This window comes from Ranitomeya imitator, chromosome 5 (assembly GCF_032444005.1).
Source record: "Ranitomeya imitator isolate aRanImi1 chromosome 5, aRanImi1.pri, whole genome shotgun sequence".
In the NCBI taxonomy this organism is placed as follows: Eukaryota; Metazoa; Chordata; class Amphibia; order Anura; family Dendrobatidae; genus Ranitomeya; species Ranitomeya imitator.
This window is the reverse complement of record NC_091286.1, coordinates 220,887,627-220,905,438: the sequence shown is the minus strand read 5'-3', so window position 1 is coordinate 220,905,438 and position 17,812 is coordinate 220,887,627. Positions and strand designations below refer to the sequence as shown.

Here is a 17,812-nt window from a genome sequence, read left to right as displayed (position 1 = left end):
CCTCCTGTCCTGTATATATACACTGCACAGTACCGCTCCTCCTGTCCTGTATATATACACTGCACAGTACCACTCCTCCTGTCCTGTATATATACACTGCACAGTACCACTCCTCCTGTCCTGTATATATACACTGCACAGTACCACTCCTCCTGTCCTGTATATATACACTGCACAGTACCACTCCTCCTGTCCTGTATATATACACTGCACAGTACCGCTCCTCCTGTCCTGTATATATACACTGCACAGTACCACTCCTCCTGTCCTGTATATATACACTGCACAGTACCACTCCTCCTGTCCTGTATATATACACTGCACAGTACCACTCCTCCTGTCCTGTATATATACACTGCACAGTACCACTCCTCCTGTTCTATTGTCCGAGAGGTGACTTTGGACTTTGGGAAGGTCAATACTGGTTTATTATTTTCAGGTTTTTTTTAATGGGAAAGTAAAAAAAAAAAATATTGGAAAACCCATTTAAATGGATATGGGTTTGTGTGGCAGGCAGGGCTGCTTTTTTGTCCCAGTCCGGCTTTGTGTTTGTCTCATTATACAGTGGGACTGTGCGTGTGTGTGTCAAAATATATATATTATATATTCACATGCTTGCAGTAACAAGACCACCTGTTCCCGGCGCCGGCACCAGAGAATCATCACAGTGCTCACGATATGAGGATTTACACATAGTGTCTGTAGACATGTAGCTTAAGATCCGAAAACCCCTTTAAGGATGGGTCGCTACTCATGGGCCACTGCTGTGCGCTTGCCCCCAGGCTAAAATTTGCCAGCCAGCCCCTGATGATGGCCCCCACAGCTGCTCACACAGTATGATGTTCCCACAGTCCCCAACATAGTATGATGCTCTCACAGACCCCCCACTGTATAGTACCTCCACAGTCCCCACAGAGTGTGAAGGCATTCCCACAGAATAATTCCCCACACAGTATGAAGGGTCTCACAGACTCACACACAGTAAGATATCGCCATAGCCCCCACACAATATGATTGCCCCCTGCCACCACACACAGTATTATTTGACACACAACCAACCCCACTGCCCTATACACAGACAATATAATGTCACTGCAAACTACAACACAGCAAGATGGCCTTCTCATTATGAAAGCCCTCAGAGCCCTGATCACAGCACGATGCCTCCTAAACACAGCTGCTTCCACAGGTCCTCACACAGTATGATTCCTCTACAGACCCCACACAGTATGATCCGCCACATAGTATGATGGCCTCCACAGTTCTCCACAAAGTATGTTGGCCTCAAAGTCCTCCACTTAGTATGATGGGCCCCACAACCTGCCCCACAGCCTCCCACACAGTAATATGCTGCAGCAGCCCTCTAAACAGGTTCCCAAACAGTATGATGTCCACATGCCCCTCACACAGTATGATGGCTCCACACAGTATGATCCATCCATACATTATGATGGCCCCAGCACAGTATGATCCCCCAACACAGTATGATGGCCCTACAAGTACTGATTGATAAAATAAAAGCTACCAACATAGTTCTGTGCTGTGCGTAGGCTGAGGATCTGCACAGCACATGTGATCTAGTAACATACAATAATCGTGCCTTCTGTGCTGAGAGTCAGATGCACTAGCAGAATAACGGAACATTCTGAGGATACCGTTGCAATTGTGACACTGGATGGGAATGAGCATCTTGCGCTTTACAGCACCAGAGCCCCGACTCAGGAGTCATACCTTTCGCGTTGTCTACTTCTATTAGTACACCACTGATCCCAGATCAGAAGAGGGAAGTCTAGCAAAACTGTCAAAATAGTGATGACAATTCCAGACTGGCCACAGGGCCAGAGCTTTAATTTCTAAATTATAGAGGGATTTAATCATATACAGCTGAGAATTATGGTTGTTTTGGTCTCTTTACTTCATGAAGTTGCCCAGGTTCACATTAGTTTTTGAGTTGTCTTTATTAGGGTTGTCACTTGTCAGTGATGCATCACTAAAATAAAAGTGACTACTTTACTGGTCAACCTAGCTCCAAAGCTTTAACATTCTGTCCAGTCTATGAAACAGGCAATCCCTGCATGTGTTCTTGCTGTCAAACAGCCACGAGACATGCAGCCGTGGCGACTCGAACATAGTATTTGAGCACACCGAAGACACTCTGTTGGCACCCAAGCGTGCTCGGATAACACCTTATCTGAGCACATTCGCTCAACACTAATGTCTATTTAGCATAAAAATCTAATAGTTTTTCTAATGTACTTTTTTGAAAAAGTCCCTAGAATTCCGTGTCTACTCTCTCAAACTGCTTTATTATTTTTTTACCTACTTCCAGAGTGATGACTTTTCTTTTGAGAATCCCTAGTCCTGCTGGGATACTCAAAGTAGACATCATCAGGGGCAGAGTCTGAGGTCACTGACGTAGCTTCTGTCCCCACCCTGAAACGAAGCATCATCAGTGGCATCCATTTCAGGGGCTGTACTAATCCCTGCTCTACTGAGCATGTGTCAGTTGTCAGCTCCAACACATGATCAGGTCTGCCATCAAATCTCTGTCATTGTCTTGGTCACGTTGAAAGCGCGGCAGCTAATCAGTTAGCTCAGCAGCTCTACCAGTGTAGATGCAACGTTCCCTTCAGAACTGCTGAGCTCACTGATTGGCTATCACACTTTTGACATGACATCAGCACTGCAGCCAATGCCAGACACAGAAAGCAGCGGCGGATCTGCGGAAGGTGATTACAGTAAGGTTTGCGATATTTTATCAAACTGCAGCTGGGGCTGAACACTATCTGAAACGGGACAGCCCCTATAAGTTTTCAAGTTCTAAATGCAGATCCATCTACAATATTGGGCTTTATTTTATCTCCTTAGGTTTACACATACTACAGCTGAAGATAAAATACATTCAAGCATTATTAATAAAATAAGCTGTACAGTTCTTAGACACATTTTTAAAGTAATTTGTTTAGCGTGTAAACTTACATTTGGAATACTATTAACTCCCTCTATCATTAGACTTTAAACCAATTCCAATATTGCAAAAATAAGTATGTATCAAGCTGGAAGAGTCTTCTAAGCCTTTGGAATTTAGAACCAGCTGACTAAATTATTTATACTTCACTGAAACGATGGATGAGTGCAAACTGACTAAAATTCTGTCATGAGACTTCTGAAAAATAACAGACTTAACTTGCAATAATACAGTGTAAAATTAAGTAGTACAAAAGGGTAGAATCACATGTTCGAATGCTGCAGTTCCAAATGTCTCTCAACAAGGTTAAGTATCAAAAGTATTAAATTTTGATTACTGCATGCGTTACTTGAACCAATGTAATAGAGTGTATTTGGAAGTATGAAATTAAAAGAAGATTAGAAATGAGATATCCATTATAGGATATGGACTGCTTTAAAAGAGCATCTGTCTTTAATGCATTGATCCATAGCTTCCAACCTTCTGGGACTGTCCCGATTTGAGTGGTCAGTCCAGCTATCCTGGTAGGTCAGGGCATTTTCCCAACTGCCACTCACTCGTTTTGTCTGTGTAATATCTTCATCACTCCGTAGCACCTCGTCCTTGGGGTCGGGCCAGCATTTCTCAGCACACACTTACATTAATTAAATAAACATTTTTCTACTTTTCTTGTGATTGGGTGTACCCAGGAATTTAACCTACAGCCTCTATCACTGCAGACAGTAGCTAAATAAATGAGCCACAGCCTACACTGATGAGCATGAGAGGATTTTGTATACTTGAAGCTCTGAACTCACAGGCAGATTATACTAGTGCATACAGATACAGTTGTGCTCAAAAGTTTACATACCCTGGCAGAATTTTTGCTTTCTTGGCCTTTTTTCAGAGAATATGAATGATAACACCAAAACTTTTTCTCAACTCATGGTTAGTGGTTGGGTGAAGCCATTTATTGTCAAACTACTGTGTTTTCTCTTTTTAAATCATAATGTCAACCCAAAACTTCCAAATGACCCTGATCAAAAGTTCACTTACCCCATTTCTTAATACCGTGTATTGCCCCCTCTAACATCAATGACAGCTTGAGGTCTTTTGTGGTAGTTGTGGATAAGGTTCTTTATTTTCTCAGATGGTAAAGCTGCCCACTCTTCTTGGCAAAAAGCCTTCAGTTCCTGTAAATTCCTGAGCAGTCTAGCATGAACTGCGCCCTTGAGATCTCCCCAGAGTGGCTCAATGATGTTGAGGACAGGAGACTGAGATAGCCACTGCAGAACCTTCACTTTTTTCTGCTGTGGCCAATGACAGGTTGACTTGGCCTTGTGTTTTGGACCGTTGTCATGTTGGAACGTCCAAGTACATCCCATGCGCAGCTTCTGGGCTGATGAGTGCTGTATTCATCTTTCCTTCAACTTTGACCAAGTTTCATATGTCTTTGTAGCTCACACATCACCAAAACATCAGTGATCCACCTCCAAGCTTTAGAATAGAAATGGTGTTCCTTTCATTATAGGTCTTGTTGAACTCTCTCCAAATATAACGTTTATGGTTGTGGCCAAAAATTTCCATTTTGATCTCATCACTCAAAATTACCTTGTTCCAGAAGTTTTGAAACTTGTCTCTGTGCTGTTCTGCATATTGCAGGAGAGATACTTTGTGGCATTTGCGCAGTAATGGCTTTCTTCTTGCGACTCAACCATGCAGCTGATATTTCTTCAAGTGCCCCCTTTTTGTGCATCTTGAAACAGCCACACCACTAGTTTTCAGAGAGTCCAGTATTTCAGCTGACGTTATTTGTGGGTTTTTCTTTGCAACAATTTTCCTGGCAGTTGTGGATGACATTTTTGTTGGTCTACTTTACCATGGTTTTGTTTTTACAGAGCCCCTGATTTTCCATTTGTTAATTACAGTTTGAACGCTGCTGACTGGCATTATCAATTCTTTGGATATCTTTTTGTATCCCTTTCCTGTTTTATACAGTTCAACTACCTTTTACCGTAGATTAGTTGCCAATTCTTTTGCTTTCCCCATGATTCACAGTACAGAAATGTCAGTGGCTGACTTAAAGATGGAAGAGTCTGTCTGGATCCCAGAAACTCTCTCAGCTTTTATGCACACAGACTGATTACAAGAAAACAGGTCACAGGTGAGGAAGTTACCTTTAGTAGCCATTCAAACCCATTTGTGTCAACTTCTGTGCATGTTATCAGGCCAAAACCACCAGTGTATGTGAACTTTTGATCAGGGTATTTTGGATGTTTTGGGTTGTCATTAAGATTTAAAAAGAGAAAACAGCAGTTTGACAATAAATGGCTTCACCCAACCATTAACCATGAGTTGAGATAAAGTTTTGGTGTTATCATTCATATTCTCTGAAAAAAGGCAAAGAAAGCAAAAATTCTGCCGTGGTATGTAAACTTTTGAGCACAACTGTACAACTGTACATAGTAGTGTATTTCTATGTCTCTGTATTCTTGAGGTGAAGAAAAAATCAGATTTTTTCTTCCTAAAATGTTACTGAAACATTATTACAAATATTTCATTTTCTCTTCTTGAGATCTGGTCTCCCCAGAAATTGAAGTCACAATCTACATGATTGCAAGCGATAACTAAAGCATTGAGTCATAGTCTGCACTTACAAGTATGGGAGGATTTTCTATACTTAAAGCTAAACTGTAGCCACCAAACCCACAGCCAGATTATACTGGTGCACAGCGTAGGATCTGTAAATAGCAGTGTATTTCTATGTTACTGTATTCTATTCTAATGTAATTTTTATGCACTTTTTTGGAAAATAATAAACAACACAAATCAACAAATAACATGGACATATTTTGTGTCCATGTAATTGTAACAACTCGCACTAAACAGTAATTAGATGATTTATGCTGATTGGTAAATGGCATAAAAAAGGGCATGATTATCTTTTGTACATACCTTTTTAATCCAAGGAATAAATGTGAAGTTTTAACAAAGAAAAGGACTTGTATTTTGCTGGAAATCCTTTTTTCTAATGTATGCTTTTCCGTACGATTGTCCATCTGATTGATGCTGTATCAACATACCAAGTAAGCTGACTTTGATTTCCCTCTACCCCATTTTTTATATTACACTGCAGATCTCCTCAAAGTGGGAAATTGGTCACTGCTCACATTCCTAGAATGCAAGCAGTGGAAGGTCTGAAGTATATATATCACAATGGAGACACTAAGACAAAAGCATATAAATCAAATAGGACACTCTGGGGCTGAATTATATACAATAGGAGACACTGAAGCTGGAGCATGTAAATCACAGAAGACAGTGGGGCTGGAGCATGTACATCACAGGAGACAGTGGGGCTGGAGCATGTACATCACAGGAGACAGTGGGGCTGGAGCATGTACATCACAGGAGACAGTGGGGCTGGAGCATGTACATCACAGGAGACAGTGGGGCTGGAGCATGTACATCACAGGAGACAGTGGGGCTGGAGCATGTACATCACAGGAGACAGTGGGGCTGGAGCATGTACATCACAGGAGACAGTGGGGCTGGAGCATGTACATCACAGGAGACAGTGGGGCTGGAGCATGTACATCACAGGAGACAGTGGGGCTGGAGCATGTACATCACAGGAGACAGTGGGGCTGGAGCATGTACATCACAGGAGACAGTGGGGCTGGAGCATGTACATCACAGGAGACAGTGGGGCTGGAGCATGTACATCACAGGAGACAGTGGGGCTGGAGCATGTACATCACAGGAGACAGTGGGGCTGGAGCATGTACATCACAGGAGACAGTGGGGCTGGAGCATGTACATCACAGGAGACAGTGGGGCTGGAGCATGTACATCACAGGAGACAGTGGGGCTGGAGCATGTACATCACAGGAGACAGTGGGGCTGGAGCATGTACATCACAGGAGACAGTGGGGCTGGAGCATGTACATCACAGGAGACAATTGGGCTGATGCTGCTGTCTTCATCTGTGGAGCTGGCCAGAGTTCGGATGTAATCCTTTAACCCCTTTACCCCCAAGGGTGGTTTGCACGTTAATGACCAGGCCAATTTTTACAATTCTGACCACTGTCCCTTTATGAGGTTATAACTCTGGAACGCTTCAGCGCTTCCCAGTGATTCTGACATTGTTTTCTTGGGACATATTGTACTTCATGATATTGGTAAAAATTCGTTGATAGTACCTGCATTTGTTTGTGAAAAAAACGGAAATTTGGCGAAAATTATGAAAATTTCGCAATTTTCCAACTTTGAATTTTTATGCAATTAAATCACAGAGATATGTCACACAAAATACTTAATAAGTAACATTTCCCACATGTTTACTTTACATCAGCACAATTTTGGAACCAAAATTTTTGTTTGTTAGGGAGTTATAAGGGTTAAAAGTTGACCAGCAATTTCTCATTTTTACAACACCATTTTTTTTTAGTGACCACATCTCATTTGAAGTCATTTTGAAGGGTCTATATGATAGAAAATACCCAAGTGTGACACCATTCTAAAAACTGCACCCCTCAAGGTGCTCAAAACCATATTCAAGAAGTTTATTAACCCTTCTGGTGCTTCACAGGAATTTTTGGAATGTTTAAATAAAAATGAACATTTAACTTTTTTTCACAAAAAATTTACTTCAGCTCCAATTTGTTTTATTTTACCAAGGGTAACAGGAGAAAATGGACCCCAAAAGTTGTTGTACAATTTGTCCTGAGTACTCTGATACCCCATATGTGGGGGTAAACCACTGTTTGGGCGCATGACAGAGCTCGGAAGCGAAGGAGTGCCATTTGACTTTTCAATGCAAAATTGACTGGAATCGAGATGGGACACCATGTTGCGTTTGGAGAACCTCTGATGTGACTAAACATTGAAAACCCCCACAAGTGACACCATTTTGGAAAGTAGACCCCCTAAGGAACTTATCTAGAGGTGTGGTGAGCACTTTGACCCACCAAGTGCTTGTGGGGGGTTTCAATGTTTAGGCACAAGTGATACCATTTTGGAAAGTAGACCCCCTAAGGAATTTATCTAGATGTGTTTAGAGCGCTTTGACCCACCCTGTTTGGGCGAATGGGAGAGCTCGGAAGGGAAGGAGCGCCGTTTGACTTTTCAATTGACAGGAATTGAGATGGGACGCCATGTTGCGTTTGGAGAGCCACTGATGTGGGGGGTTTCAATGTTTAGGCACATCAGTGGCTCTCCAAACGCAACATGACGTCCCATCTCAATTCCTGTCAATTTTTGCATTGAAAAGTCAAACGGCGCTCCTTCCCTTCCGAGCTCTCCCATGCGCCCAAACAGTGGTTTACCCCCACATATGGGGTATCAGCGTACTCAGGTCAAATTGTGCAACAACTTTTGGGGTCCAATTTCTTCTCTTACCCTTGGGAAAATAAAAAATTGGGGGCGAAAAGATAATTTTTGTGAAAAAATATAATTTTTTATCTTTACGGTTCTGCATTATAAACTTCTGTGAAGCCCTTGGTGGGTCAAAGCGCTCAAAACACATCTAGATAAGTTCCTTAGGGGGTCTACTTTCCAAAATGGTGTCACTTGTGGGGGGTTTCAATGTTTAGGCACAGGTGACACCATTTTGGAAAGTAGACCCCCTAAGGAATTTATCTAGATGTGTTTTGAGCACTTTGACCCACCAAGGGCTTCACAGAAGTTCATAATGCAGAGCCATAAAAATAAAACAAACATTTTTTCCCACAAAAATTATTTTTTAGCCCCCAGTTTTGTATTTTCCCGAGGGTAACAGGAGAAATTGGACCCCAAAATTTGTTGTCCAATTTGTCCTGAGTGCGCTGATACCCCATATGTGGGGGGGAACCACTGTTTGGGCGCATGGGAGGGCTCGGAAGGGAAGGAGCTCCATTTGGAATGCAGACTTAGATGGAATGGTCTGCAGGTGTCACATTGCGTTTGCAGAGCCCCTAATGTACCTAAACAGTAGAAACCCCCCACAAGTGACACCATTTTGGAAACTAGACCCCCTAAGGAACTCATCTAGATGTGTTGTGAGAGCTTTGAACCCCCAAGTGTTTCACTACAGTTTATAACGCAGAGCCGTGAAAATAAAAAATCCTTTTTTTCCCACAAAAATTATTTTTTAGCCCCCAGTTTTGTATTTTCCCAAGGGTAACAGGAGAAATTGGACCCCAAAAGTTGTTGTCCTATTTGTCCTGAGTACACTGATACCCCATATGTTGGGGTAAACCCCTGTTTAGGCACACGGGAGAGCTCGGAAGGGAAGGAGCACTTTTTCAATGCAGAATTGGCTGGAATTGAGATCGGACGCCATGTTGCGTTTGGAGAGCCCCTGATGTGCCTAAACAGTGGAAACCCCTCAATTATAACTGAAACTCTAATCCCAACACACCCCTAACCCTAATCCCAACAGTAACCCTAACCACACCTCTAACCCTGACACACCCCTAACCCTAATCCCAACTGTAAATGTAATCTAAACCCTATCCGTAACTTTAGCCCCAACCCTAACTTTAGCCCCAACCCTAACTGTAGCCCCAACTCTAACCCTAGCCCTAACCCTAACCCTAGCCCTAACCCTAACCCTAGCCCTAGCCCTAACCCTAGCCCTAACCCTAGCCCTGACCCTAGCGCTAATGGGAAAATGGAAATAAATACATTTTTTTAATTTTTCCCTAACTAAGGGGGTGATGAAGGTGGGTTTGATTTACTTTTATAGCGGGTTTTTTAGCGGATTTTTATGATTGGCAGCCGTCACACACTGAAAGACGCTTTTTATTGCAAAAAATATTTTTTGCGTTACCACATTTTGAGAGCTATAATTTTTCCATATTTGAGTCCACAGAGTCATGTGAGGTCTTGTTTTTTGCGGGACGAGTTGCCGTTTTTATTGGTAACATTTTCGGGCACGTGACATTTTTTGATCGCTTTTTATTATGATTTTTGTGAGGCAGAACGACCAAAAACCAGCTATTCATGAATTTCTTTTGTGGGAGGCATTTATACCATTCCGCGTTTGGTAAAATTGATAAAGCAGATTTATTCTTCGGGTCAATACAATTATAGCGATACCTCATTTATATCATTTTTTTATGTTTTGGCGCTTTTATACGATATAAACTATTTTATAGAAAAAAATAATTATTTTTGCATCGCTTTATTCTCAGGACTATAACTTTTTTATTTTTTCGCTGATGATGCTGTATGGTGGCTAGTTTTTTGCAGGACAAGATAACGTTTTCAGCGGTATCATGGTTATTTATATCTGTCTTTTTGATCGCGTGTTATTCCACTTTTTGTTTGGCGGTATGATAATAAAGCGTTGTTTTTTGCCTCGTTTTTTTTTTCTTACGGTGTTTACTGAAGGGGTTAACTAGCAGGCCAGTTTTATAGATGGGGTCATTACGGACGCGGCGATACTAAATATGTGTACTTTTATTGTTTTTTTTTATTATTTAGATAAAGAAATGTATTTATGGGAATAATATATATTTTTTTTCATTATTTAGGAATTTTTTTTAAATTTTTTTTTACACATTTGCATTGTAGCTGTTCCATCTCGCATGTTCTACGTGGATATTTTCTCTCTGAGCCCTGTTCATAGAGGTACTATACAGATGATCAGGTTTTTAAATACATCAGATAGGGATTATATACATTAGACAGGACTGCTCTATTATGGGTATACCTTGGCGATTGGTGGAGCAGCTTAACATACTTTTTTTTTTGCAAAAAACATATTAACTAAATACCCTGTATTTTTTCATTTTTTGACTAGCACTTGCTTATTTACTGTGACTTTTTTACAACAGAGTATTTTTTGACCTCTCTGTGCGCTTTTGTGTCTTCAACTGTTCATCATCTGCCCAATACAATCCCAACAGTGAAACATGGAGGTGGCAGCATCATGCTATGGGGTGTTTTTCAGCTGCAGGGACAGGACGACTGGTTACCATTGAAGGAGAAATGAATGCAGACAAGTACAGAGATATCCTGGATGAAAACCTCTTTCAGAGTGCTCTGGACCTCAGACTTGGCCGAAGGTTCACCTTCTAACAAGACAATGACCCTAAGCACACAGCTAAAATAACAAAGGAGTGGTTCAGAACAACTCTGTGACCATCCTTGACTGGCCTAGCCAGAGCCCTGACCTAAACCCAATTGACCATCTCTGGAGAGACCAGAAAATGGCTGTCCACCAATGTTCACCATTCAACCTGACGGAACTGGAGAGGATCTGCAAGGAAGAATGGCAGAGGACCACCAAATCCAGGTGTGAAAAACTTGTTGCAACATTCCCAAGAAGACTCATGGCTGTACTAGCTCAAAATGTGCTTCTACTCAGTACTGAGCAAAGGGTCTGAATACTTATGACCATGTGATATTTCAGTTGTTTTTTTTAATAAATTTGTTAAAATTTCTACATTTCTGTTTTTTCATTCAAGATGGGGTGCAGAGTGTACATTAATGTGAAAAAAATTACTTTTTTGAACTTACCAAATGGCTGCAGTGAAACAAAGAGTGAAAAATTTAAAGGGGTATAAATACTTTCCGTACCCACTGTATATGTTTAATGCATCTTTTTATTTATCATTAATGCTCATAGTATACATATTAGATATCTTTGTTATTGAATTCATGTATAAAGAAATTTTGATGAGCCTATGGGGCCTCAAAAAATAAGGTTAAAGCTACATCCAATTCCCAATTTTTAGTAAGTATTTAAATCTATATAAATCCCAAGTGCATTGTAAGGCTATGTTCACACGTTGCGTTTTTTCAACGTTTTTTTTTTTCAGATGCATTTTACAGTACCAGTAAAGTGTATGAGATTTCAGAAATCCCATGTCTTGGGTTTTTTGCCCTCAGTAAGTTGTGCAAAACCTTGGGTTTTGCAGAATAGACCGTGCCACCTCTTTCAACGTTTTCTTCAGGGTTTTTTACCCATTGAAAGCAATGAATGGTGAATTAAAAACTAAAAGAAGCACATGTATCAGCTATTGCTGCACTTTTTGTGCCAAAACCTGATGAAGTAGAATCAGATTTTTTTTTTTTGCACTTATCTTTATCAGCAAGCACAAAAGATAAATGTACCAACAAAAACGCAGCAAAAAACGCAACAAAAACTAAGCAAAGCCTGCTTTTTTTAGGTAATTTTTTTACTGCCAAGACAGCAAGTTTTGCCATCAAAAACGTAAAGTGTGAACATAGACTAAGAGTTCTGTATGGCAAATTCAATAATAAAAGGCTGCTGAAAGAGAGTCTAGAGAAAGTGAACTTGTGTCAAAGAATGATAAAAAGAGCAGTAAAATTGTTAAAATTATTTTCACACATCAGTGGCCAGTTAGAAGTCTTATTTTAAGAAATACAATATTTTAGAATAATTTACATTATACTTTGTGAGTTAAATATTAACCTCCATGAATATGAAGTATTACTTGAAGTTGTTACATATATTTTATTGGATCTATTACAGAATAAAGCCTGAAGAATTGCTGCACCGTGCATTTTTTAATGAAGAATAGAACTGAAGAAAAGCATCATAAAGTCCTATTTATTATGAAAGCAGCAAAGTAATGACTGCACCTAGCACCGCTGCCCAGAAAATGGAAGTGCGCCTCTGTGCCAATTTAACACCACAAGTAGTAACTGATTCTCTGCTACCTTGTATATGTTGGAGCAGATACAGAATACCATAAGCAATATATTATGGAACAAGAAAAATATCATTGTAAAATGCTGCTGAACATGTTGGCACTATATAAAATTATCATAATAATTATTAATATAGCGAAATAGGACATAAGATGGTGCAGATACTAAATATTATGGCAGAATTCAATCTTAGCTAATAGCTCTCAAGATATCAAAAGAAACAACTGAGGGTAGCATAATAGCTATATATATGACAGAAATAACAGAAACTAGGTGTACTCACTGGGGTTTTGTTGTGTAAAATTCCATCATAACTTCCTCTGCGTGCCTTGTTCTTAAGGTGTGGAAGCGACATGGCGATAGTGATCCAAGTGGGTAAAGAGCTTGCTTTACAAACACATGCCTAAGCAGAAACTGAATAGCTGAGCCACTTGATTAACCATTACAATGCTATATACAAACCCACACAGGAGGGGCTAAGTTCTGGTCTGATGGTCACAGCCTTCAACAGCTGAGACGTGTGATGAATCTCTTTAATGCCCCTTGCCTGATAATATATTTATTTCCTTCCGTGTTTTCCCCAGAATACATCAGAATAATAGGCAGCTATAGGAACGTGTTCAATATCTAGCCTACTGTTCACCAGGATACATTTGTCAGTCAGGAATTCAGTTATTATATGTTGATGCATTAGACAGTCAAAACATCACTCCATATAGATCACAGGGCATCTCCAAATGAACCCATAGAAGACCAATCACAGCTTAGCATCTGATCTAATCTATAAAATCTCAGACCTTGCCGAGCTTTGATTCGTCAGTGCCTTGGAGGGAGAAGTGAAAGCATATGCCCCAGAGAAGACGCTAAAGAAATGCTGAGTTGTACTACAAGCAGAAATTTCACATAATGAGCTCCAAAATCAATAAATGTGAATATCTCTGTAATGGTGCAGCGCAGCACAAAACTGAAAAGAGGAGCCGAATCAGGGGAGCTCAGGGATTTTTACAAGTTACTTAGCTCGTTTTTTGGAGCAAGTAATGGTCCTCTTTAAAGTAGTAATTAAATAATGCGTTAAATAGCACAAAATTTACAGATAAAATTAATATGATGACATATGATGACATAGATCAAAAAAATAATGAAAAGAATTAGTCTAATTACAGATTAAATCATATTACTTGATGTTGATTACCACCCATTTGTACAGGCCCCACCCTCATAATTACATCCCATGAACAGTTCCAGTAGTGTTCACTGATAAAAATTGTACAAGCAAAGTGCCTCTAGGCAAAGTGCGCCACTAAAGTGCTTCTCTTCACATAATTAAGGGCTCGCTCACATCACCGTATAAATGTGATGAGCGCTATCCGATTTTTTATTGGATATCACTTGAACCAATGTTAAACAATGGCATAGTGCTGATGACCGTATTTTTTCATTGACAGAATCTGTTTGCTGTAATTTCACTCCAAAATCAGATGGGTGTGAGGAAAAAATTAGATGTCATATAGAGCCACAGTAAATTATTCAATGTTAAAGGATACATTACAAATGTGTAGCATAGGAAACCATAAATGATTAATATTTGCTAAGTGAAAAAAAGGATAGCATACAGAAAATAAACGGACAGCAAACAGATGGCAAGTGAGGAAAAAAATCGTGACACTTTTCTGGATGAGACAAATATTTAATCTGTGTTCCGGTATATGAGAGACCAGAACTCACTTTGTGTATACAGACCTCCATTGTAATACTACATAGTATATGTCCATATGAGAACTCGAGAGGTTCATAATTGCTTTTAAAAGGGTTGCAAGTCATTTAAAAACACAGGTCTACTTAAGAGCGACAAATCTAAAGCATAAAAATATTAACCCCTTAACGACCAGTGATACGCATTAGGGTATGTGCACACGTTGCAGATTTGCCTGCAGATTTTTCTGCAATAAATCCGCAGGTCTTGGCAGAAAACGCAGGTGCGTTTTTGCGCGGTTTGGACGCGGTTTTGTATGCATTTTTGAAAGCTAAATAATGATGTATTATTGAGCAAAAAAAAAAAAAAGATTTGTGATGTCATGTCTTGTCCAACCTCCTTTTACATTTGTCCAACCCACACTCCATTACACACATAGATAGACAGATAGATAGATAGACAGACAGACAGACAGACAGACAGATAGATAGATAGATAGATAGATAGATAGATAGACAGAAGGAATGAGATAGATCGATGTAAATAGATATATGGATAGTTAGGCTACTTTCGCACATCAGGTTTTTGCCGTCAGGCACAATCCGGCGAGTTTTGAAAAAAATGGATCCGTTTTTTTTCTCAGAGTTGTATTAGCGACCGGATTGTGCCAGATGGCCACATGTTTCATCCGTTTTTTGCCGGATCCGTAAAAAAAACTGTTTCCGGCGGACGGAGATAACATACAGAGGAAAGTTTTTTCTGTCCGGTGAAAAAACGCACAGCGACGGATCCGGCAAAAAATGTATGAAACAGATGTGAAATGATGAATCCGGCCTCCGAATCCAGTTTTTCATGAATTTTTTCCATTGAAATCATGCACATTTTCCATTCTCTCTCTCTAAAAAATGGATCAGTTGCATCAGTTTTTCACTATTTGCAACGGATCCGTTTTTCCACAAATTCACCAGATCCGGCCTGACGGAAACAAACTGATGTGTGAAAGTAGCCTAACTATCCATATATCTATCTACATCTATCCATCTGGCAGGATCCGGCGAATTTTTGAAAAAACGGATCCGTTGCAAATAGTGAAAAACTGATGCAACTGATCCTTTTTTTAGAGAGAGAGAGAGAGAGAGAGAGAGATAATGAAAGATGTGCATGATTTCAATGGAAAAAATGCATGAAAAAACGGATTCGGAGGCCAGAGTCTTCATTTCACATCTCAGTTTCATATATTTTTTGCCGTATCCGTTGCTGTTTGTTTTTTCGCTGGACAGAAAAACCGTTCTTCTGTACGTTTTCTCGATCCGCCGGAAACAGCTTTTCTGAAGGATCCAGCAAAAAACGGATGAAACGTGTGGCCATCAGGCGCAATCTGGCGCTAATACAACTCTATGAGAAAAAAACAGATACGGCAGAAAAAAACGGATCAGTTTTTTTCAAAACTCGCCGGATTGTGCCTGACGGCAAAAACCTGATGTGTGAAAGCAGCCAGATATATGGATAGATATATCTATGTATCTATAGATATATCTATCTATAAATATATCTATAGATCAATATAGCCTTAGATATATAATAAAAAGGCCAATGTTTCTTAAAGAGTGTTTAATTTAAAAAAAAAAGCAGAAATAAATGGCGTGGGCTCCAGTGCAATTTTCTGCGCCAGAAGGGGAAAGCCGACGGCCGGGGGGCAATATTTGTAGCCTGGGAAGGGGTTAATACCCATGGCCCTTCCCAGGCTATGAATATCAGCCCGCAGCTGTCTGCGTAGCCTTTACTAGCTATTAAAATAGGGGGACCCCCCAAAAAATGACATGGGGTCCCCCTATATTTTATAGACAGAAAGGCTACGCAGACAGCTGCGGGCTGTTATTCATAGCCTAGAGTGGGGCCATGGATATTGGTCCCACCCCGGCTACAAATACCAGCCCGCAGCTGCCCCACAAATAGCACATCTGTGAGATCCACCAATTCTGGCACTTAGCCCCTCTCTTCCCAAGTAGCGGTGGGATATGGGGTAATAAGGGGTTAATGTCACCTTGCTATTGTAAGGTGACAATAAGCCCGGTTAATAATGGAGAGGCGTCAATAAGACGCCTATCCATTATTAATTCTATAGTAGTGAAAGGGTTAAAAAAAATAAGTAAAGACAGCCAGAAACAAGTATTTTATTATTCTTAATTTAACCATACTTTCCATACTTGATCGCCTGCAAAAAACGTAAAATAATAAACCGCATACTCCCTGTACGACGCAGTCCAATTAATAACGAGTGTCCCACGACGATCTTCCCTACAGAACAGTGACATCGGGTGATGTCACTGCTCTATAGGACCTCCAGTGACACACTGACAGGAGACAATGGCTCCTGCAGTGCATCTCTGAAGAGGTTACCTCAGTTCAGGGTCTCACTTTATGGCATTCCTGCATGGGAACTTTCTCACACAGCAGTGCCACAAGTGAGACTAGGGACTATTTTTTACAGTGGCGGAGGAATACAGTGCGGAAGGATATCTTCCGTCATTGTATTCCTGGAGCCCCTAGAGAGCGGTCGCATCAGCTGATGCTGCTGCTCTCCACGGGAGATTGTCGTGGGACACTTGTTTTTATTGGATTTCTGCAGATCAGGGAGTATAGTGTTTGTTTATTATTTTAATATTTTTTACAGGTGATACTGGCTTCGGGGATCAAAGTGACAAGTGATGGTGAGTATGTACTCTATGTTATATGTACTGTATGTTATATGTATGCATTGTATGTAATGTATGAATGTATTGTATGTAGTATGTATGTAGTATGTTGTATGTATGTAGTATATATGTAGTATGTATGTTGTATGTATGTTGTATGTATGTAGTATGTATGCAGTATGTTGTATGTATGCAGTATGTATGAAGTATGTTGTATGTATGTATGCAGTATGTATGTTGTATGTATGTAGTATGTAGTATGTATGTTGCATGTATGTTGTATGTATGTTGCATGTATGTTGTATGTATGTAGCATGTATGTAGCATGTTGTATGTATGTAGTATATATGTTGTATGTATGTAGTATGTATGTTGTATGTATGTATGTAGTATGTAGGTTGTATGTATGTAGTATGTATGTTGTATGTATGTAGTATGTATATTGTATGTATGTTGTATGTATGTAGTATGTATGTAGTATGTATCTATGTTGTATGTATGTATGTATGTAGTATGTATGTAGTATGCTGTATGTATGTTGTATGTATGTATGTAGTATGTATGCAGCATGTATGTAGTATGTTGTATATATGTAGTATGTATGTTGTATGTATGTAGTATGTTGTATGTATGTAGTATGTATGCAGTATGTTGTATGTATGCAGTATGTATGAAGTATGTTGTATGCATGTATGCAGTATGTATGTTGTATGTATGTTGTATGTATGTAGTATGCATGTAGTATGTTGTATGTATGTATTATGTATGTTGTATGTATGTAGTATGTATGTAGTATGCATTGTAGTATGTTGC

At 39.9% G+C, this 17,812-nt stretch overlaps 1 protein-coding gene across 3 annotated transcripts in view; it reads right to left on the bottom strand.

The window, feature by feature from the left end:
• Positions 1–13,013, bottom strand: part of TAGAP (T cell activation RhoGTPase activating protein) — a 254,746-nt gene extending 241,733 nt beyond the window's left edge. For 2 of the 3 annotated variants that reach the window (XM_069725918.1, XM_069725921.1), the window contains exon 1: positions 12,894–12,969. In XM_069725918.1, coding sequence (XP_069582019.1) covers positions 12,894–12,922 — 29 coding nt within the window. In that variant the 5' untranslated portion in view covers positions 12,923–12,969. Of the gene's footprint in view, positions 1–12,893 lie in introns of all 3 variants that reach the window. The other variant, XM_069725919.1, reaches the window with a different exon arrangement.
• Between the last annotated feature and the right edge of the window lie 4,799 nt (positions 13,014–17,812).